Below are 23,333 nucleotides of genomic sequence, written 5' to 3' on the forward strand. Positions count from 1 at the left end.
AAGCTCACGCTGCCCCCCCCCCCGCCCCCCAATGCAGCATGGAGAATGATTTAGAAAGCTTTTCATCTCAGTTTTAGTCTACCAGAGTTTGCCTGTGGTTACCGCTAATGAATTTGAACAAACCAGCCTCAAACCACTGTTTGAACTGCTGTTAACTGACCACAGTGTTAACAGCAACTGGTCACAGTAGGGGCCAGGACCAACTGTAGTTAACAAAAAATAAAAGTATTGTATTTGTATTTGGGAGATAGAACATGGTTATGTCTAGATTAACTGTACAGGACTTGAAAATAAGAGGAAATATAGAGTCAAAATCTTTTTTGCTTACAATAATGTAGTGAGTGGAAAAAGGACAGAATAATGAAGTTATGAATTGTCAAATCACTGTGTGGAAAGCGGCGGAAGTGCTGCAGGAAATGATGATTTTTATGTTATGTTTGACTGTTGAATCAGTCTTTTTTCTAATTAAATGTCTTTTTAACTTTTCTCTATTCTTTATTTTTCTCTTTTTCTTTTCTTTCCTTTTTCGTCTTTTTTTTCTTTTTACCTTTACTTTTTCCGTCCGTCGCTGATTTCTCTTTATAGTCGCCTTTTAGTGCAACAATCTTGATAGACATTAGAGAAGATAATGAATTGCTCCGATTTTGAATATTGTGTATTTTTAATGTATGTTTGTTTGTATTTTTGTGTGATATAAAATAAATCTTTAATAATTTTTTTTTAAAAAATTAAAATAAATAAAAGTAAAAGCCCCAGTTAATTTTCCCGTTGTGTGGAAGGAGCATATTGCGCATGCCAGAGACTTCCTGCAGTTCATACACATCACACCAATCGATGTTACTTGCATGCTGTATTTTAAAGCTCCATCTAACACAGCTTGGCGATCCATAATGGGACTACATAATACACGGAACGTAAGACTTCATAACTTTTATTGCAATATAAAAAAAGAAACGTAACAAAACATTTGCCCCCCTTTTGCTCTGCAAAATAACTCTGCAAATGGAATATATCCAAATGGATTTTTTTTAAAAAAAAAACACAGCATCTTTGGCAATTAAGAAATTACAAAATATTTCCATTTCCTTCTATAAAGAGCCAGGTTATCATTGCCATATATACTGCTTATTCTTATTTACAATACTCTATGTATCCTCTTAAATATACTTAATGAGAAGCACACCTTCAGCTACTGATTTTATGAAATAAGGCAGCCATTGGTATAATAAAAAAAACATTATTGCAGCCATATACGTTTTTCAAAATAACGAGGGCTAGTATAATACAACTTCCAACACTTTTTGACATTGCCAGGGCCAGAGCTTACCAAACTATTGCACGGCTTGTTGAACAGGCGTGAGATGGTATTAGGTTGACCACAAACACACCGAACATTAACAGAATGATCTGTTCAGGGTGCTCACTTTTCAAAAGTTGATGATATGGAAGCTAATCATGAAGGATGTCCTGGGCTTACATATATGGGACGGGGCAGGAGAAACAAAGGAAATGAGAGTGTGAGAGAAGGAATATGGCCACACCCACTGTCACATGACACCTAACCACTGTCACATGCCATGGGGGCGAAGGGATTGTTTATGTACGCGCAGACTTCTCTCTCAGGCTGGCTTCCCATTGCACTGCGGCCATGGGCTGCAAAAGGGCTTCTAGAACAAGCCTTTCACAGAGGTGGTTCACTCTTTCCCCTAGTAGGCCTGGTCAGAAGACTTGACATGCACGCATCCAGCTTAGCTTTCCGATCAGCTCTGTTCATTCACAAACAAGTGCTGAATTTCATTAGAATTCAGTAGAACAGGGTAGTACAAAGTATAAAAGCCTTTCCTTGACACAATGAAAACCAGCATGTTTCAGTTTTGAGCCAGAAAAGTGGGTCAAACAATACCAGAGAATTTTTTATAACGAAGAGACACAAACAGCAGATTTGGTCCTGAAGGTCCGGTTGCAGTTTTCTGTAAAATCACATCAGCAGATACTGACAATTTGCAACATATATGTTCAACAGTCAACAAGCTTCCTTAGATTTCTGGTTATATCCCAATGCCCTAAGAAATCATTCCAGAATCACTTCTCCTTTTGGAAAAATCTCAGTATAGTGCTTTCAGAATTGAAGCTAGCCCGAGATCTTAAAACAAACCTGAATATACTGCTTAGCATTACCTAGAGTCAAGCTGGCTTCCTTACATTTTGCAAAATTATGTAACATTCCCTAATGTTTCCACGATAAAGGTTCCGATTTCAATTCCAAGGCATTTTCTTTGTAACCTCCTTTCCTCCCCAGATCTCTTTGAAACTGCAGCTCTTATAAAGAAGACCATTTAACAAATGATGCAACTATAAATAGCAGCCAGCTCTTAAAATAAATAGCATTATGGTTTGTTTAGCTTAACGAGGGTACCGTATCTTCAGATTGCCATTTGCCATATAAACGGGTTACTCGTCTGTGCACTGTGCCAAATGAATTTATTATGGAGAACTAGAATATCGACTGTAATAATGTGACCGTGACGAGGGCTTTGTTTTTTGGTAAAGTTACAAAGTGCAGGCTGTAAACTAAAGGTAAGATGCTTTTGCATAAAGTTTTCCTATAGCGAAAAGTGTGCAAAGCATGCCGTCATTCTTCTTACAGTTAGTGAACATTTCTACCAGTGCCTTTGAGAGGTCCAATATTCCAAAGTTTTTCGAAGAGGACTGCTTTAGAATGCAATCCGCCAACCTGTTAAGGAAACATCCTTCCACTTATATTGGATTTCTGTCCCACTGGAGTCACAGAAATAGCGGGACCACTTTAATCCAAGCGCGGGGGCTGAGCAACCGATATCAATTTCACACTGTTGTACAGAAACACTCTTGGTAGCCGTGTTTAATGGACTATGCCCTCCAATACTGTTAGGGTGCCAATGATGTGGTTTCACATGAGATGAAGTGTGCAATGTAAATAAATAAATTAAAAACCCTAAACACCAAAGCTTGTGTGAAATCAGGGGATGAAGTAGCCATACCAGTTTTGTAAGATAACCTAGAATGGCACAAACAGAACTCCGATTGCGCTTCTGAGACTACGAGGGCTGATCTGAGCAACACTAATAGGAAGATTGTAATTGTTTTGGCAAATCTTTATGCAATGTCTGCCCCCCCCCAAAAAAACTTTCCTCTCCCTTCAATACCTGTGCTATTCTGCTCCTAATTTGTATACAGTGGTGCCTCGCTAGACAAATTTAATTCATTCCACGGGTCTTTTCTTATAACGAAAAATTTGTCTAGCGAATCCCATAGGAATGCATTGAATTTTTTTTTAAAAAAATTTTGCCCATAGGAACGCATTAATTGAATTTCAACGCATTCCTATGGGAAACCGCGATTCGCAAGATGAATTTTTCAAAAAACAAATTCGTCTAGCGAGACAACCTCCGCTCGAAAAATCCTTTCGTTAAGCGGAAATTTCGTTAAGCAGGGCATTCGTTAAGCAAGGCACCACTGTATATGCCATTTTTCTAGAGACTCTTCTGTTACAAACACCTTAACGTTTTATTTGTTTTAGTGATAAAATGGTTTTAGGATCTGCTCACCACAAAAATATGGGAAGGCATGGAACACCACACTGGCAAGCTGCTCCTCAAAGAGATTTGCCAGCAGCTCAAGAAAACAGGCCTTGTACCAGCGGAAAACTCACGTGCTTCATTCCAGCCCCATGTTGATGAAAGGTTACATTCAGAACAACTGACAATAAACACGAATTCTTCTAGAATCAAAGTCCTTGCCACCTCGTCATCAATGAATATGAAAATCCAGTAGCACTAAGCAAGCGATATATATTGTGTTGTTGCACAGCTAAAGGGGCGAGGGAGAAAAATAGCCCTTTTGGTATTGAGAGATGTACGGCTGTAGCACCCAACACCTTCACATGGTTGACCTCTGACCAGCTTCGTCAAGTTTCAGGTTGCGTTTTCTGGCTGCCTCGCTGTTGAACTCCACGTCAGACTTCTCCGCGTTGCTGCAGTCCGTCATAGTCGATCCTTCTTTGTTACCGTCAAGCATTCCTCCGTTTCGGTGAGAGATTTTCACATCCGGCTCCTGCGGGCGCTTCCAATTGTGCCTTGTCGCCATCCACAAAACAACAGCACCGAAGACCAAGATCAGAACGCCAAGAACGTTGACAAAGATGGCCTCTGGGGGGGAATCTTTATATTTAGGCTTTTGTCTGGAAAAAGAAAGCTGTTATAAGAGCAGCGCTTGACACCAAACAAGGAAGACACCAATATAACTTTTAGAAAAACCACGACGACGTAAATAAAAAAAATACTTACAAAGCAAAAATAAGTTTTTCTGTGATTCCCATGAGGGCCGTCGCAATCACCGTTCCGAAGATTAGAAGGCCAAAATAAGCATGAATTGGCATCACGGTTGCCCGAAGGGAACCAGGAGCAAAAGGAAGCAGGAAGACAGCAACACCTAGAACAAGCTACACAGAAATAGCAAGTTATTTTACTGGTAGATGTTGTTTAAACACAAACACAAAGACTAAAATAACTACTGTACAAGAATGGGAAATGATGTGCCTCACTTAGGCCTCACTTTTTTTTCCAAATTCTGACTGTGAAAAGTTGAAAGCGCGGCTTAAATTCGCGACTTTACAAAAATGGGCTTTTACGATATCGCTGCTGAAACAGACATACCTCGCAAGACATATGCCTCGCGCAACGAAAAACTCGCAAGACGAAAGCGTTTTGCGATTTTTTTCGGTGCTTCGCAAGACAGTTTTCTATGGCCGCGCTTTGCAAGACGAAGTCTTTTGGTGTGTGTTTTTGGGAGTGGCAAACTGCGCTTCGCAAGACGAAAATCTCGCTAGACGAAGCGACTCGCGGAATGAATTACTTTCGTCTTGTGAGGCACCACTGTACGGTAAAACGGAACGGGCATGAGTGCCTGCAGAATTTTAAGCGAGTGGCTTATATTAGGGTATAGTCTTTCTCTCTTCCCCCCCCCCCGCCCCAAATTTTAAAGATGTTGCTTATATTTGGGTGCGGGTTATATTCAGGCCAATACGGTAATTATAAAACTGAGGGGTGGGAATTAAAATTTAAAAAAGGAAAAGGATTGAAGCAGCCATGATATATTCTCTGGGAGCACACCCACTCACATGTTCAAGCTAAGTCATGGTTTGGGCTTAGCCTTCCATGCTAACTCAGCCAAGGAGCCCTGTGGCGCTTTAAAGAATATCCAATTAATTGCGGCATAAATTTCCGTGGTCCAGAGCCTACTGAGATGCATAAACTGTTAAACACACACGCAATCCAGACAGAAGCCAAGAGGAGGACGCTGTCAAAACGTGGAGCCAAAAGTCCAAGCGATGCAAGGCAGAGTTACGCCCTCTTCCCCTGAAGAGCACAAAAGCAAACGAGAACCAGATAGAAGGGTAAAATATCAAATTAGGAGTGGGTGTGACTGTGACTCATTTCCAAGTCTTTCTTTTTAATGAACAGGCAAAGCAAGATGGACAGTGCCAAAGAGGGACAATAACTTTCGGTAGTGAGCTGGCCGCTCCCGGTCCTAAATCTGATGGAATTCACCTGCACACTTGACTTGAGAGAAAGAAGAGTGGCGCTTCTCTCCACTGTCAGCTCTTGCTCTACCTCTCAGTACTTGACAGACCAAGCCAAGAGAGAAAGGGAAAAGTTCCCAGCTCCTGGGATGCAGTATAATAGACATGGCTGCTTCTTAATCTGCCTATAAACACTACAAGGAAGAAGAACAGAAGCAGAGCAGCAAACTAAGGTCTATGTTTTCTATAACTTGATTTTTTTAAACCTCTCCTCCAGGCTGTTTCATCACATTACAAACCATCTTCCAAGCAAGAAAGAGACCCAATTCCCAATCCGGCCAAAAAAGCATGTTGTGTGTGGTTTTTTTATAAAAAAAAACCAACCCAAACATTTAAGTTGTTTCTGGAAATTGCTAGTAGCGGAGACCTGCTGTATCTCAACAGGGATGCTGCTCCATTAATTAATAGGGGTATTAATTATAATTATAATTTATTGTTTATACCCCACCCCAGCCAGATGGGCGGCTCCCAGCAGAATATTAAAGATACGCTAAAACATCAAACATTAAAAACTTCCCTAAACAGGGCTGCCTTCAGATGTCTTCTAAAAGTCAAGACATCTGATGTAAAGGACGATAGGGAAGAAATATTTAATGTAGTTTTCTTAGCTGTATTTTTATGTGGAAGGCAATGAAAGCAGTGACCATATACAGAAACAGATTCAACTTATCTAAAGAAAGGTGACAGTAATGCTTAAGCTCATTAAAACTATATCGTTTAAAACGAGAGCTCTTAACTTGTTGGCAAAATATCGCCATCATGTATGGAGCCAAGGTTGCCTATTTTTGAAAATGCTACACGTTCCCTTTAAATGCTCATCATCTTACACAACAGATAAGATGAGGTCATTTCAAGATATTAAAAAAAAACCATTTTTTTTAAAAGGCAGGGATAAGGATTGTCTGCTTAAGAACCAACTGCTCTGTTGCTTATTATTCTGATATGTTGTTTAGCAAGCATGAAATGAGGGCGGTTGAACATGTTATTTGTCGATGGGCTATTTCGCTTGTCCCAACTGTCTTAAAACTTCTTCCTTAGCAAATAAACGAAGGCCTCGTCAGCCAAAACCCAAGCATTCCTTGTGTGCAACTCCAAACCGAAGAGCCGGCCGCAACGCAGGCAAGCTGGGCACTCATCCATGGAGCTGACGGACCAGTTTTGAGTGGGCATGAAAAGCGAGCGCTTTCATCCTCAAAGCAGATCCCACCACACAGGTGCTCTGGCAAACAACGTGGGGAAAACACACAAAACGGTGCTACTCACTGCGTTGCATTCACTCTGTGGATGAGGAAACGCAGCGCTGGTGAGCTCTTATCTTTTGTGAACAGGAGCGTCAGGCAACTTTACCAGAAATCCCAATAGCGCCCGGAATGGATTCGGGCCTCATCGATATTTGAGGCTTACTTCTGAATCTCAGTGGCGATCTTGTGTCCAGGCCCTCACTGCTTTTTAAGCTCCTACCATTGGGTTTCCCTTCTCACCTTTCAAGCGTTCCTGAGGAATTTCTACTATATGGGAGATTTAGAATAGGGGTGGGGGCCCTCTGGCAGGGCATCCGAAGGGCATCTGCTATTATCCCTGAAAATGCTAGCCCAACACCACCTGGAGAGCCACAGGTTCCCTGCTGCAGAGCTTTACACTGAATCAAACAGGTCTCTTCCTTCGTCTACCATTTCAAAGAAGCACTCTAAACCACCTCAGATACGGTCTTATATGAAATACACCTAGTGCCATCCACTATGAGGTGGAGGAAGGGGAAACTTTTTGAACCCAGGGCAGATTTTTACTTTTGCAAGGCAAAGGATTCGCTAATGTTTGAACAGGAACCCAAACGATCACTTTGCATAAAATCTATTTTTACCCTGCATACAAAATGCTGTTTCCTCTTTACCATGGTGGCTTAAAAAAAAGAAAGGTTAAAGGACCCCTGACAGTTAAATCCAGTCGCAAACGACTCTGGGGTTGTGGCGCTCATCTCGCTTTACTGGCTGAGGGAGCCGACGTTTGTCCGCAGACAGTTTTTCTGGTTCATGTGGCCAGCATGACTAAGCCGCTTCTGGTGAAACCAGAGCAGCACACGGAAATGCCGTTTACCTTCCCGCTGTAGTGGTACCTATTTATCTACTTGCACCTTGATGTGCTTTTGAACTGCTAGGTTGGCAGGAGCAGGGACCAAGCAACGGGAGCTCACCCCGTCGCAGGGATTCGAACCGCTGACCTTCCGAGTGGCAAGCCCTAGGCTCTGTGGTTTAGACGACAGCGCCACCTGCACCCCAACATGATGGCTTAGTACTTGGAAATCATTTCGATGCCCCCCTCCCCCGAAAAGACTGAAATGGATAGATTTTTTATCTTGTTTTTGTTATTCACTGGTATCCTGTGGTGTCAGTTCCAAGATGCTGGCAAACTCTTTCTTTCTCCGCCCCCCCCTCCCCCGGGCATAGGCCAGGTGTTGCTTGATTACCAGGGGAAAGGCATCTTTAAAAAAAAAAGTGCTTGAAATGAATGAATTTGTATACTGAGAATCCAGCCTGCGTAAAGAAAACTTGCACATTTTTACATAATCTATTCTGCTTACAATGAACGCACGGAGTTTGGCTTGCCTGCCTACAAACTGTTGCCTTTTTTGTGGTAAATACAAAGTGTCCAATTAAAGCGATTCAAACAGAGGCCGTTCAGCTGTGCAAACATACTGTTAATAAAGATAAGACAGAACAACTTATTCCACCTCTTTAAGTGCCGTTTATAAACGGTGTCTAACCTGTAGAGCGTAACAAATGACAGCAGTCAGGCCGATCCAGCTGTGCAGACTGTACATGTTGGGAATCTTCTGGGCATTGTGGAAATCCCAAACGGCCACCAGAGCAATAATGGCAAGCACCAGAGCGATGGTATTTAACCCAGCGTGGATTAATTTCATCAGGAATTTGCTGCACTTCCAGGTCCACGGTAGCCGGTACACAATGATTGCTAGAGGTGGAGAAAGAAAGGAAAGAGTTCAGAATTTTTAGGAAACTATTTTCTCTTGCCAGAATGTTAAGGCCGTTCTTGTGTTATTCAAATTATACCTATCAGCTTTTGAGGATTTAGCTATGGACGCCTGGCTCTAGAAGTCGCTCCCTCTTCGAAAGCCAAAACTTGCGCAAGAGGAGTACCAGATTTTCACGTGGCACAGTATGAGATTCCTGTGGTGCTTCCTGCTAAATAAGCCATGTTATGCAGCAATGGAATGTGCCAAGCTGGGACTTCACTTCTCCTTAACTTTGGCCATTCCTTCCATGATGCCACTAACTCTTTTAACTCCAGAAATGGGGAAATCCCTGATCATTGGGCCAGCAACATCTGAGAAGCTCCCCATCCCTGCTTTACACCCTTTCAGGCTGGGAAACTTTTTTAAAAAATAAAAAAGCTGTTTTTCCCTACCATCTTCCCTTAGGACATTTCTCCCAAACATGCATTTGCACCTAGTCTACCAGAGCAATCGTTAAGAATTTCACCCACATGATTCTGAACATTGCCAAGGTCGGTCGATTTATATACATCAGGGGTGGCCAACTCCCAAGAGACTGTGATCTAGAGTTAAAAACTGGCAGTGATCTACCCCCTTTTGGGGGGTTCAGGTCAAAGTTGGGGGGTTCAGGTCAAAGTTGTTGAGTTTTTTCAGGGAGGAGGTAAAATGTCGAGCTTTTTTTTAGGGGAGCCACAGTTGTTCAGCTTCTTTGGAGGAGCCAATGATCTACCAGTGATATACATGAAGATATTCCTGTTTCTACTTGATAAATCCTCAGATAGTTTAAGACAGGCATCCCCAAACTTCGGCCCTCCAGATGTTTTGGACTACAATTCCCATCATCCCTGACCACTGGTTCTGTTAGCTAGGGATCATGGGAGTTGTAGGCCAAAACATCTGGAGGGCCGCAGTTTGGGGATGCCTGGCTTACATCAAGTTTCCTCAGATTTTAATTTGTTTCTCTTAATTGTTTCCCATTAGATATTAAACAGCATATGGACCTATTTGCAGAAACAACTTGTTTACCTTTTTCCAGGGTTCTAGGCTAGCTTCCCTTCCCCTATTTTTAAATTTCAAGTTTGCACAACTTGATGCAGAGATGACCGCTGTCTGCAAATACGCCTTTGCCCTGCCAAATGATTTCCTCCCTCCTCTCCACGGATGTGCTATAATCATGAAGCAGATTACATCTGTATCAGCATGGCTAATGCTGACCAGATTCCCCCAGAGCCAGGATTTGCGTGCCAAACGCTGGTTTCGAAGGCAATCTTGCTTGTTGACAATGTACCAAGCACAAGAAAAGGAAGCAGTACATAAAACCAACACTTCTGCTCTCCTAACCATGGTTTGGAGATCAGGAATGTTGCATCTGCATCAAACTGATGCAGATTGTTGTGTCTGCGTCATTCAATTGTTTCAGCATTGCTTTTCAATCCCACATCCTATGGTCAGAATTGCTGGACAGGTTGATCCATTACCCCAGCGCCTTCTAAACTGTGTATCACGACACGTTGGTGTGTCGGCTGCAGTGTGTAGGTGTGTCACACTAGTTATTTATTTGTTTGTTTGTTTGTTCGTTCGTTCCTTACCCATCTGGCTGGGTTTCCCCAGCCCCCCTGGGTGGCTCCCAACAAAATATTAAAAACACGATAAAACATCAAAAACTTCCCTAAACAGGGCTGCCTTCAGATGTCTTCCAGCTCCTCCCGGGGCTGGAAAGGGATTAGTTTAACCTCCGGTTTGCTAGTAAAACTGAATTACAGTGTCGCGAAATGATGCCTGTCTAAAACGTGTGTGCTCAGCATGAAAAGTTGGAAAGGCTCTGCCTTACAGGTTTAGGACTGATCCCAGGTCCCAGTCATTCAGGCCAGTCAGTTGTCTGATTCACAAGTCCTTTTGGGGACAGAACCACAGTCCCCAAGCATATTCAAGCATATTCATAGAATCAAAGAATTGTAGAGTTGTAGAATCAAAGAATTGTAGAGTTGGAAGGGATCACAAGGGTCCTCTAGTCCATCTTTTGCCCAAGGTAAGGGCTCAAACCCTCAACTCTGAGATTCAGAGTCTTGTGCTCTACCAACTGACCTACTCAATGCATATTGAAAGCACATGGGCTCCCCCAAATAATTCTGAATACTGTTGTTTTGTTAAAGGTGTTGGAAATAGCTCTGTGAGGGGGGGACTATAGTTCCTGGAATTTGGGGGGAGAAGACATGCTTTAAATGTGCACAGAATATGATTTAAATGTGTAGTGTGGGTCGTCAAACTAGCAATTGGCTAGCAATGTGGTAAAGACACAAAAACCTAACCTTCCTACAACTTTATTATCTATTGTTTCTTGGAGGCAGAGGCAACTGAGATTTCCTGAAGCAGCATGTCAATGTAGAAAGACTAAACCCAATCCATTTCCCCCACTCTTCTCCAGCCAACTTAACTCACCTGGCCAGGGAAAAAGTCAGTTGAGGAAGAAAGGGTGAACACAGCACTTGCTTGCTATGAACAACATCACCTTTAAGGCTCTATAGCCTTATAAAACATTCTAATTTATGTACAGCGCATGCCAAGGTCTACACATTCACTCTATAAGTCATAAAGAAAACTCTGTTCCTAAATGGAATGTCCTGGAACTGGAACCAATGTATATTTTCCCTATGCTATAGGAAGCACAATATTGACATTTGAAGACGTCGTCTTTTCAAGTTAACCATACACAACCTTTCTGCAATTTCACAGCTTTTTCTCCCTCCCCCCCCCCAAAGGGTTGAAGAAAAGCACATTCAGACTGGAAATATGGTAGCCTTGTTTTCAACAGGTTGAGGGAAAGAGCACCAGTTGAAACACAGAAGAACAATGAAAGTTCAGCTATTAAGTGCTTACATGCAGATTCTCGTAGGAACGTCCTGTTGAGTCCAATGGGGCTTAATAAGTCTTTGGCAAGCAGGCACAGAGATGCTTAAAATGTGTATCATAATTTTATTTGGGGGCAGGAAGAAGGCTGCAAACAATTCTGTCCATGTAGATCCACCCCCCCTTCTTAGAAGCATTTTGGGTTCCTCTAATAAGAGCGTCAAATGTTAAAAAAAAAAAACCCTAGTCCTGTGACAGATCACATTCTTTTGTTCCTGGCACATATACTTACAAACCACCGAAATGGATTTGCACGTTGCAATTTTATGAGCGCACACATAATATTTTATATGCATTCATAAAAGGCTACATTGTGTGAGCTGTTCCGCATTATTATGCGTCTAACGCAACAGGTAATTCAGGTGAATGGAATTGCTAAAGCTGAAGAATAATGTGACCTAACTGCAGCAACTTGGCTGAACCGAAAACAGACTGTTGCCAAGGAATGCGCAGACACAGTTCAAGTTCTTTCCTTTTCCACATACCCTTCTGCTTTTCTCAAACTCAATACTCCCTTTGTCTTCTCGCATTCTTGATATGTATTCTTAGTCTTGTCAGGCTGTGCAAATAGTTCTCTCCCCTTACGTTAAGTATTTATTTCACTTCCGTCACCCTGCCTTCTCGTACCCAAGTTATACCTTCTTTATGTTGCATCTTGTCAGAGTTTGCTTATCAAACTCCCCTCCGCACCTCAACACCGTTTTATTGACACGTATCATGCATCGATGGGTACCCAAATAAGAAATTTAAAATCAACATTAGGAAGCCAAGGGTGGCTCACTCAAAAAGTGGGGGACCAATAGGGTTGCCAGACTCAATAGAGGACAGGACTTCTGTGCCTTCAATTGCCCTGCTCTCTTTTGAGTCTGGAAACCTTAAAGAGAAACCAGCAGACCCTTTGCTTGGAAATTAAACAAAGGGTCTGCTGGTTTCTCTTTAAGGTTTCCAGACTCAAAAGAGAGCAGGGCAATTAAAGGCACAGAAGTCCTGTTCTCTATTGAGTCTGGCAACCCTAGGGACCAAAATAAAACACAGTTGAGAAAAAAGAACTAACCATGAATAAGTATATTATTGTACTTCTTGAAATCATCTCTGCTCCTCATCTTACTTGCCACTTCCCTCTCAGCATCAATAGGGGGGTGGGAAAATCTTGGCTTTCCAAATGTTGCTGGTTTACAAATCTCATCATCTTTCACCAACTCTCACCAGTGACCATGTTGGCTACAGCTGATGGGAACTCTAGTCTAACAAGCTCTAGAGAACCACAAGTTCCCCACCCCCGTTCAAAAAAGTATACTGACATAGGGATGTGGGTGGTGCTATGGTCTAAACCACTGAGCCTCTTGGGCTTGCCGATCAGAAGGTCAGTGGTTCGAATCCCTGTGACGGAGTGAACTCCCGTTGCTCTGTCCCAGCTCCTGCCAACCTAGCAGTTCGAAAGCACGCCAGTGCAAGTAGATAAATAGATACAGCTGTGGTGGGAAGGTAGACAGTGTTTCCGTGTGCTCTGGTTTCTGTCACGGTGTCCTGTTGCATCAGAAGCGGTTTAGTCATGCTAGCCACATGACCCAGAAAGCTGTATGTGGACAAGCGCCTGCTTCCTCGGCCTGAAAGCAAGATGAGCACCGCAACCCCAGTCACCTTTGACTGGACTTAACAGTCCAGGGGTCCTTTACCTTAGTATACTGACATGCTGCACCATAACATACAGTTTTAAGCTTAAGGTTGTAATTCTATACTGGAAAATGTCAGAAGGAAAATGAATTGATATACATATACATATATTATGCAACATTTTTATATGTAACTGTGTATTTTTTGTCATATTTCGTTTTAAGTTGTTTGATGTTGCTTCAGTTCTCTGTACATCGCTTAAAATATTTTTAAAGTCAAATTTTAACATTATTCTCCAGTTTTAGTGCCTCTTATTACCGGATGCTATTAAAACTAATTGCTTTGAGAATTACGCGAAATCAACCCAGCACTTTAACTGCACTTACAGTGCAATACCATATACAGTGGTACCTCGGTTGTTGGACGTAATCCACTCCAGAAGACTGTTAAGACTTTCGAAACGTTTGACAACCGAGGCGCAAAGGGCGGCCTGCAAAGTAAATGGAGAAAACTGGGGGGGAAACGCAGCTGAAGCCGTCCGGCTTCCAAGGCGCGTTCGAAAACAGAAGCATTTACTTCCTGGTTTCTGCCGTTCGCAAACCGAAACGTTCGGCTTCCAAGACGCTCGGAAATCGAGGTACCACCGTAGACGTCTATTCAAAAGCCTAAGTGTTTTCAATGGAGCATATTCCAAGGGAACTGTATAAAACTTTGTAGGACTGCAGCCTTAGTCACAACAGACGCATGAAGAAATAAGGCAGCGTGGATACAAAACATATTGTCACAGTGGCCGGAGTGGACTACTTCAGAGTAACGACGCTACGCAGCTCTGCATTTTATTCTTTTATTGGTGCTGCGTATTTACAGTGCTCAAGTCATTGCTATTTACACGGAGCGATGTTGTCAGTCGGTTTCAGAACCTCCTAATGGCTTTTGGCGCGTCTTTCTCCAACACAAAAGCTTTGGCAGACCCATCCTCTTGCCCCTCCTCTTCCTGCGTAATTCTGGAGTTGGAGGGATGGGTCTTCCCCCCTTGCTTGCCCCTTCCTGTCCCACCTGGGACCCTGGCTCCTCTACCTTGCCTGAGCCTCGGACACGACTTCCTGCTTCCCCACTGGAATCGGAACTCTCCCTGCTTTCCCCTTTGCTCGGGGACGGGCTTGAACTCAGGAGGGGAGGGACTTCGCGATATCCCCTGTCCCTCACATCCACCCCCCTCCCAAGCTCTCCTTCACCCCTCCCCAGGCCCCCCCCATGTGTCGGTGACGACTGGAAGCCTAAGAACTCAGTGCTCTCCGAGCCCGTTGGTGTGAATACCTCCCCCCAGTCCTGCGAGCCCCCCCCTTCCGCCTGGGCGGACGGGAATCCCAAAAAGTCCGTGGCGTCAGAGCTGGTGGGGGTAAAAACGTTCTGCCAATCTGCTCCTTCCTCTGACTGGGTGGATCTCGGTGACACCCATACCTCATCCTCTGGTTCCTCAAACTCCGCTTCCCAGCGCCATGGTGAGCTGCTCTCCCGTGCCTCCTCCTCCTCCCCCTCCCTTTCCATGTGCCAGGGCTTGGGTCTGTGGGGAAAGAGGGCGTGAAATTCTTCCACCAAGAATTCCTCCTGTATCTGAGTGGCTGGGACCCATTCATTCTGGGACGGTGGAGCATCCTCCCATGCCATGAGGTACTCCAGTCCCCCCACCCCCCACCTTGAATCCAGGATGGCCGTGGCCTCATTGAGTTGCTCCCTGCCTTCCCTCTCCCCCCCTCCCTCGGGGGTTTGTTCGCTGTCTCGGAGCCTGCTGCTTTCCCTGTACGGCGACAGCAGCGATCTATGAAACACTGGATGCACCCTCATGTCCTCTGGCAGTGCCAGCCTGTATGCCACCGGGTTTACCTGTTGCGTGACCGTGAAGGGGCCCAGCCTTTTGGGTGCCAGCTTTTTGCACCTCCCTCTGGTGGGAAGGCCCTCCGAGGACAACCACACCTTGTCCCCCACCCTGATGACCTCCCCTTGTCGCCTGTGGCGATCTGCCCCCTTTTTGTACGCTTCCTTGGCCCTCTCCAAGTGTTCTCTGAGCTGCTGGTGCACCGTCTCCAGTTCCTCTGCCCAATCCTCAGCCTGTGGGCCCTCCTCCTCCTCCTCCTCCCTCTCCCTCTCTGGGAAAGATCTGAGGTCGCGCCCGTAATTGGCCTTAAAGGGCGACACCCCTGTGGAGACGTGCACTGCATTGTTGTAGGCAAATTCTGCTAGTGGCAAGCGATCCACCCAGTCCGTTTGCCGCTGGCTGACGTAGCATCTCAGGTACTGCTGCAGAATGGCGTTGACCCTCTCCGCTTGTCCGTTGGTCTGCGGGTGTCTAGCCGTCGACAAGCTGACCTCCACCTGCAGGAGGTTCATGAGCCGCCGCCAGAACCTGGAAACAAATTGGCGGCCACGATCCGAAATAACCCTTAAAGGTAATCCATGCAGTCTGAAAATGTGATCAACAAACAGTTTGGCTGTCCCTTCTGCCGAGACTGCCCTGGCACACGGTATAAAGTGACACATTTTGGACATAAGGTCCACCACCACCAACACTGCAGTCTTACCCCTGGACGAAGGCAGATCTGTGATGAAGTCCATGGACACCACTTCCCACGGCCTGTGTGGTGTGGCTAAGGGCTCCAGCAACCCTGGTGGCGCTGCTCTGACCACCTTCGCCCGCTGGCAGGTGGTACAGCCCCTTACATAGTCTCGAACATCTTCCCGCACCCCTGGCCACCAGAAGTGTCTGATGACTAGGTGAGCGGTTTTGTCCCTTCCAAAATGCCCCGCTGTAGGGTTGTCGTGCATCTGCTTGAGGACCGTACGTCGAAGCTGGGTGGTGGGTAGGTACAGCGCACCCTTGTAGAAAAGCAGCCCTCTGCGTTCTGCAAAGTCTTTTGCCTGCTCCCTCCCCCCTCTCAGTTCTCTGAAGATGCGGTTGGCAAATTCATCCGCTGCCGTCAGTGCTGTGAGTTCTGCCTCGCTCACCACAGCTGCTCCGCAGGACCATGCCGACGGGGGGAAAATGTGCCTTGGGGCTGGTGGCGCCTCCTCCTCCATGTACTCTGGCTTGCGGGAGAGGGCATCCGCCCTGACATTCTGCTCCCCCGGGATGTAGTGGATGGAGAAGTTGAAGTTCGAGAAGAACTCTGCCCACCGTATCTGCCGCTGGTTGAGCACCCTGGCAGTTCTCCAGAACTCCAGGTTCTTGTGGTCTGTGCACACCTGGATGGGGTGCTTCGCGCCCACCAGGAAGTGTCGCCAGTGCTGGAACGCAGCGTAGATCGCAAGAAGTTCCCTATCAAACACTGTGTAGTTGCGTTCAGGCTGTGTCAGCTTCCTGGAGAAGAAGGCACAGGGTCTCCACTCCCTGTTGGCGTCCAGTTGCAACAAAATTGCGCCCACAGCTTTTTCAGAAGCATCTGTCTCAATGCGTAGGGGCGCGTCCTGCACCACATGGAACAGGTTTTGGTCTGAGGCGAACACTCTCTTGAGGCTTTCGAACGCTGCTTGCGCCTCTGGTGTCCACTTGAACTTCTGCTTGCCTCTCAGGCAGTCCGTGATGGGAGCCGTAACGCGAGAGAAGTTCTTGATGAACTTCCTGTAGAAGTTAGCGAAGCCTAGTAGGCGTTGGGCATCTTTGCGCGTCCTGGGGCTGTGCCAGTCCAGGATGGCCTGCACCTTGTCCTTGTCCATCGCCAGCCCCTTGTCTGACAGCTTGTAGCCCAGGAAGTCCACCTCTTTGGTGTGAAACTTGCACTTCTCCAGCTTCACATACAGGTGGTTCTCCTTCAGGCGTTGCAACACCTCTCTGACATCTTTCACATGCTGCACTGGGTCATTCGAGTAGATAAGGATGTCATCTAGGAAGACCAAGCATTTCCTGAAGAGGAGGGACCCCAGGACGTGGTGCATGAAGGCCTGGAAGCATGCTGAGCCCCCTTGCAAACCGAAGGGCATCACCAGATATTCAAAAGAGCCCAGAGGCGTGAACATCGTGGTTTTCCATTCATCTCCTTCCCGGATCCTGATCAAGTTGTACGCCCCCCTTAGGTCCAGCTTGGTGAAAATCTTGCCCCTGCGTGCCGCTGTCAGGAGATCATCCACTCTGGGCATGGGGAAAGCCACGGGCTCTGTCACCGAATTCAGCCGTCTAAAGTCCACCACAAGACGGCGCTGTTGCGTGTCTTTCTTGTCCACCCAGAAGACCGGGCTGCCCCCTGCTGCCTTGCTTTCCCTTATGAACCCCCGCTTGAGGTTCTTGTCGATGAAAGCGCGCAGATCCTCCAGCTCCTGGTCTGACATGGCGTACAGCTTGGCTGGGGGTATCGTCGCCCCTGGCACCAGGTTGATCTGGCAGTCAAAAGGCCTGTGCGGGGGTAGGTGGTCGGACTCCGCTTCGCTGAAGACCTCCTGCAGGTCCCAGTACTGCTTGGGTATTGCCTCACCCCCTTTGATATGCATGGTGGCCACCGTGGCTATCGGAGGCCCCTCCCCTGGTTGGTGCTGCATGCAATGTTCCAGACAAAAGTCTGACCCAAACGTGATGCACCTCTGGTGCCAACTGATGGAGGGGTCGTGGCGCGCCAGCCAGCTCATGCCCAAGACGATGGGGGGGTCTGAGATGGTGGTGACGTTGAACGCCAGTGTCTCTGAGTGCCTTCCCACCGTCATTCTCATGGGGGGGGTTTGATGTGTGATGGCCCCTCCCAGCAGCTCCCTGCCGTCAATGGTTGCTACGTGCAGAGGAAAATCCAACTGCAAAAGCTGGATTTGGTGCTCTTCTGCAAAGCTTCTCGAGAAGAAGTTGGCGGACGCCCCACTGTCAATTAAGGCGAGGACCGTCAGGGGATAGCCATTTGGGAGCGTTAGCGTCACTTCTAGAACCACTCCTGCTCTGGGAGGGGTGGGCTGGCTCTGCACCTCTCTGTGCGGGTGGGCGGGCTGGGGCTGTTGTCTGCTGACTGTGCCTGGCTGCTGCCCCTTGTCTCCTGCAGCCAGGCTTTCCCGTTTCCCTGCTGTGGTGCTGCGTCAGTGGGGGAGGGCACCACCGTTCCCGCCTTTCCTTGCCACTCCCTGCGATGTGGGCAGTCTCTGACGAGATGCTGGGGTGAGTTGCAGAGAAAGCAATTCCCGCCCCTTCCCTCCTTGCGTCTTGGCGCCGCTGGGGTTTGAAAAGCCCGCGCGCGCGCGCTATCAATCTGCATGGGCTCCTGGTCCTGGCTGGCTCCAGGCGTGGCCTGAAAGGGTTGTTGAGGGAGTGGCTTCTCCTGCGACCGTGGGAACCAAGCCCGCTTTGCGCGCGTCGCTTGCTTGTCGTTCCACCGGGATTCCTGCCTCACCCCCACCGCCAGAGCTGCTTTGCTCAGCTGATCCATAGTACTGGGCTTTGGACCTCTCGAGAGTTCATCCTTCACCTCCTCGCTCAAACCCAAGTAAAACGCAGCTTGCATGGGAGGCGAATCCAAAACCCACCCCAGTCTGTGCACCAGCATGGTGAATTTCGCCCAATATGCGCGAACTGTCATATTTCCTTGGCGTAAATTATGCAGTTCCTCCTTAGTCTGGTCCAAATGACTTTCGGACGAATACATCGTCCTCAAACCTTCTAGAAATTGTTGGACATTTTTCATGCAAGGATTCTTGGTTGCGATTAATGGTCTTAGCCACTCCCTGGCTGCTCCGGTGAGATGTTCCACAATAAACGCTACTCTGTGCTCATCATCGGGGAACTCATTCTGGTGCAGCTCAAGAGCATACACGATCTCAGTCTCAAAGCCCTGAAACTCCTTCGGGTCTCCATTGAACTTGCTTACAAGGGTCCCTGCTCTCCTTCCTGGCAGCACTTGGACTTGGGGAGCCCCTCCCGCCTTGTTTTTCTCTGCATCCAGCTTGTTTTGGAGGTCTACCGCCACCGCCCTTAAATGCTGCTCTTTTTCCTGGAGCTCTCTCACCTGTTCCGCAAGTTGTAGCCGGTCGTCCTGGACCTTCTTAGTCTCCTCTTTAGCTGCCTTCAATTCTCCCTGCGCCTGCAGCGACAGCTGTTGCAGTTCTAGCTGGGCTTGCTCAGCGATCTGCCGCCACTTCTCCGCCTCGGACACGCTCATCCCGGCAACTCCGAAGTAGCCCAAAAATGATTAGGAGGTTGCTGTCACAGTGGCCGGAGTGGACTACTTCAGAGTAACGACGCTACGCAGCTCTGCATTTTATTCTTTTATTGGTGCTGCGTATTTACAGTGCTCAAGTCATTGCTATTTACACGGAGCGATGTTGTCAGTCGGTTTCAGAACCTCCTAATGGCTTTTGGCGCGTCTTTCTCCAACACAAAAGCTTTGGCAGACCCATCCTCTTGCCCCTCCTCTTCCTGCGTAATTCTGGAGTTGGAGGGATGGGTCTTCCCCCCTTGCTTGCCCCTTCCTGTCCCACCTGGGACCCTGGCTCCTCTACCTTGCCTGAGCCTCGGACACGACTTCCTGCTTCCCCACTGGAATCGGAACTCTCCCTGCTTTCCCCTTTGCTCGGGGACGGGCTTGAACTCAGGAGGGGAGGGACTTCGCGATATCCCCTGTCCCTCACACATATGTTCAAGGTTGTAATCTTATCCAGTTATTTGGGAGTAAGCCCTGTTGTGCCTGATATGTCTTCTCGGGTAGACATGCAGTGTTGCTGATAGTGTGCTGCATGAGGACAGCCTGTTTTGCGGCACAAATTTTGGCGGGGCAGGGGAAATAAAAAAACTTAAGAACTTAAGAAGAGCCTGCTGGATCAGGCCAATGGCTGCGCATCTAGACCTGTTCTCACAGTGGCCAATCAGATGCTTGTAGGAAACCTGCAAGCAGGATACAACCTCAAGAGTACTCTCCCCTACTGTAGTCTTCAGCAATAGCCATTGTGAAGCAGAACAACAATGGCTGGTAGCCACCAACTGCCCTGCTAGGTTGTGGAATGCATTGGTCAAGGCTCGAGTGTGTTAATTTTCTACCAACTGCACAATGCTCCTAAGGCAGCTATTATCATCTACAGCCTTGGGCTAAAATCTTAAGACAAAGCTACTCAGATCAAGTCTCCGGGTATACATGTACTGTTAACCAGTTTTCCTCCTTAAAGGTTCATGACATTATTTTATATCTTGCTCATGCACCATCCAGCTCAGTCACGGTGGATAAAATCCCCCCCCCAAAAAAAATTTTTTTACAACACGATGAAACTACATAAGCAAAATCAAATCAATCCCCAAATGAAAAAAAAGAGGCTCAAACATTCCAGTTTTCAGTTCACATCAAATGAGTCAAACATCGGTAAACAGGAAGCACAGATAATGTTAAGCTTTCCTGGCCCAACGGAATATACTTGACGGAATCCAGATGTGATGTGCCCCTGCCACAAAAAATGCTGTCATGGGAGGGAGTAGGGGCTAGAAGGCGACTTTTTCTTCTTCTTTGCTTCACGTGGTATAAGAAACTGATTGTGCAATTAAATAAGCTGACTACGCCTCAAAAGAATGCATTTTTTGTAGCATTTTTGAAGCACACTGCTGGATCACATTTACTCAGAAATAAGTATGCTTTGCACTGCACAGTTCTCTGGGAAATGAATGCATTCTGCATTCTCCCTTTTTTGGGGGGGTGGGGTGAGCCAAGAATTCAGCAACATGGAGTACTTAAAGAGCCTTGTGCTCTGGGACAGATGTGTGTGTTAACAATTCTGGTTGCATGCAACAGAGCCGGCTTTCAAGAGCTTCAACTTGTTGCAAAAAAAGCAGAAGTAGTGGCAGCTGCGATCTTAATTTTGCTTAAGAAAATGAGGCTGCAGTCCTGGCCAACTGAACGCAGCAGGGCTTCCTTCTAAACCGAATTGTTATAAAACATAGCCTTCTGCAGCCCCAAGGAAATTCAGCAATCTCCATTCAGTTCAATGGAACTTCTTCGTTGGTTTACTCCCAAGTCACCACGCAGTCTTGGCCAGCGCACACTCGCTTTCTTTTTCTTTTCTCTTCCTCCCCCAAATTTTTAACACATTCACTCAAAATGCAAGTTCGTCTTTTCTCTTATTTTTGTCAACTTCCCGCCCTGTGCTCCATGGAGTTGTCATTTCTCCCCTTCTGCTGAACTTTACCTCCTGTTTATTAAATTATAACCGCTATATTCGAATCCCTTCTGTTGTTCATAGCTCAAATCCTGCACACTCATCGTTAGAGGTGATCTCTGTTGGAAGCTGCCCAGAGTGGCTGGGGCAACCCAGTCAGATGGGTGGGGTAGGCCTACAAAAAACAACATCATTGTTGTTCTTGCTATTTGTCATCGCTCTTGATTTTGCTGTTAATTCCACCAGTTCTGCATAGCCCATTATCTGACTTATCCATTCTTCTTTGGTGGGAACATCTTCCTTGTCCAAAAAAGAACCTTAGCTGCTGCTTCTACAACACCTAAACAACTTTCAGTGTTTTCTAACCAGCCACAGAAGTTTGTGGCAGCTGCCCTGTTGCTGAGATGCATAATCTATGTATAATTTTTATTAATTTCTCTGTTTTACAACTTAGAATGCTCATTTAGACATCCTTAAAATATCAGTGACTTCCCTTCTTCTCTTTCCGTGGTTCTTTTTGCATATCATCAATACCTGCGCATATTACATAAGCTAAACCATTTTCAGTATTGCATTATTCCATCCGTCCAAACTTTTTTTACACTGACTGTCGAATTTATCTCAACGCTGTCAAACGTTTTCAAGTGTACACAATTCCCCACCCCACATATTCAATAAACACTTTCCAAATAAGTTTAGAGAAGCACCCCCTCCCGTTTCTCGACCCTCGCTAACGCAGATTCGAGCCCCCTCTTTCCCCGCGCTTTCCCACCCCCTCGATGCCTCCCCAAGAGGCGCGCGAAGCTCTGCCTCCGGGCGCCGCGCCGCTTGCTCCCTGCAACTTGCGCACTTTTACGCACCGATCCCTTGCACGAAGACGAAGCCCGTGATGATGAGCACCGGGTGCCAGTTGAACTCGGCGGCGTCCCCGTTCCAGGCGAGCCCCTCGCGGTAGTGCAGAACCCAGACGAGGGCGAAGACGACGGAGCAGAAGCCCAGCAGCAGCGCCGACGCCAGCAGCGCCAGAAAACACCAGTAGCCCTCCATCTTCCCCCGACGCCGTTACGCAGCGCCCCTGGCTTCTTATAGACCCAAACAAACGCCACAGACGGGGCGGAGCTGCGCCGAGGCAGCTCCAGGCAGGCAGGCAGGCAAGGCAGGCGGGACCTCCTGATTTCCTCCCCCTGGAGGGGAAGCGAGAGAAGCGGAATTCCTCCCGGGAGGGTGGCGGAGGGGGAAGTCGGTTCCCCTCGGGGCTTTTTCTCCGCTCCCCTCGGGCAATCCGCTCTACTCCAGTAGTCAAAATTGTGGAAACAATTTAGGAGAAGTTGTGTTTCTTTTATCTTCTTCTTTTTTTTTTAAATCTTTACAATTTAATATCAATTGAGAATAATTTTACAGAACACCTCAATATTACTTGCTTTCAGAAACACTTGCCTCCATTTCCCCCCTCCAAAAATGCTTCAAAGCCCTGGTTCCCAACGGGGGGGCACGCACACGCCCCACGGGGGGGGCAATTTGATTTTTAGGGGGGGGCGATTCGAGAATGAGTTATTAAGAGTGATTTTTTTTAAGGCTTCCTCCCCGTGAATAGGAGTTCACTCTTTGAATAATAAGAATTATATTGACAGTAAGAGCTGTTCGGCAGTGGAATTTGCTACCAAGGAGTGTGGTGGAGTCTCCTTCTTTGGAGGTCTTTAAGCAGAGGTTTGACAGGCATATGTCAAGAATGCTTTGATGGTGTTTCCTGCTCGGCAGGGGGTTGGACTGGATGGCCCTTGTGGTCTCTTCCAACTCTATGATTCTATGATTCTATGATATGTCATGGTGGGGGAGGAGCACCAGGATTTTAGAGATGCTTAGGTGGGACATGGCCAAAAAAGTTTGGGAACCACTGCTTTACAGACACTCTTGATAAAACAGTTTCCAAATCTTCATCAGTCCCATAGTATATAGATCTTCCATAATAAACTGGTTTTGTGGATCATCGCTCAATCCCAAACAGCTCAGTCTGAGATTTGCAGTTTTTAAAACTCTTGCTTTTCTCTTCTCGGATCTCGTAAATTCCTTTCATCCATACAA

At 46.6% G+C, this 23,333-nt stretch overlaps 1 protein-coding gene across 1 annotated transcript; it reads right to left on the reverse strand.

Annotated features, from left to right (window-relative positions):
* Nucleotides 1-1,033: 1,033 nt before the first annotated feature.
* LOC118094760 (plasma membrane ascorbate-dependent reductase CYBRD1) lies at nt 1,034-22,359 on the reverse strand. Its single transcript, XM_035135403.2, has 4 exons — nt 22,112-22,359; nt 8,382-8,590; nt 4,326-4,480; nt 1,034-4,219 (listed from the first exon to the last, which is right to left on the reverse strand). Exons 1-4 carry the CDS (start codon nt 22,296-22,298, stop codon nt 3,919-3,921), a joined length of 852 nt encoding a protein of 283 aa, XP_034991294.2. The 5' UTR covers nt 22,299-22,359; the 3' UTR covers nt 1,034-3,918.
* Nucleotides 22,360-23,333: the final 974 nt, after the last annotated feature.

This window comes from Zootoca vivipara, chromosome 1, assembly GCF_963506605.1.
Source record: "Zootoca vivipara chromosome 1, rZooViv1.1, whole genome shotgun sequence".
Classification (NCBI taxonomy): domain Eukaryota; kingdom Metazoa; phylum Chordata; class Lepidosauria; order Squamata; family Lacertidae; genus Zootoca; species Zootoca vivipara.

Coding starts and splice junctions, on each gene's coding strand:
- LOC118094760 (XM_035135403.2), bottom strand. CDS start 22,298: ATGGAGGGCTACTGGTGTTTTCTGGCGCTGCTGGCGTCGGCGCTGCTG. Junction 8,591..22,111: donor CGTCTTCGTGCAAGGGATCG/GTGCGTAAAAGT, acceptor CTCCACCTCTAG/CAATCATTGTGTACCGGCTA. Junction 4,481..8,381: donor TCATTTGTTACGCTCTACAG/GTTAGACACCGT, acceptor ATTTCTGTGTAG/CTTGTTCTAGGTGTTGCTGT.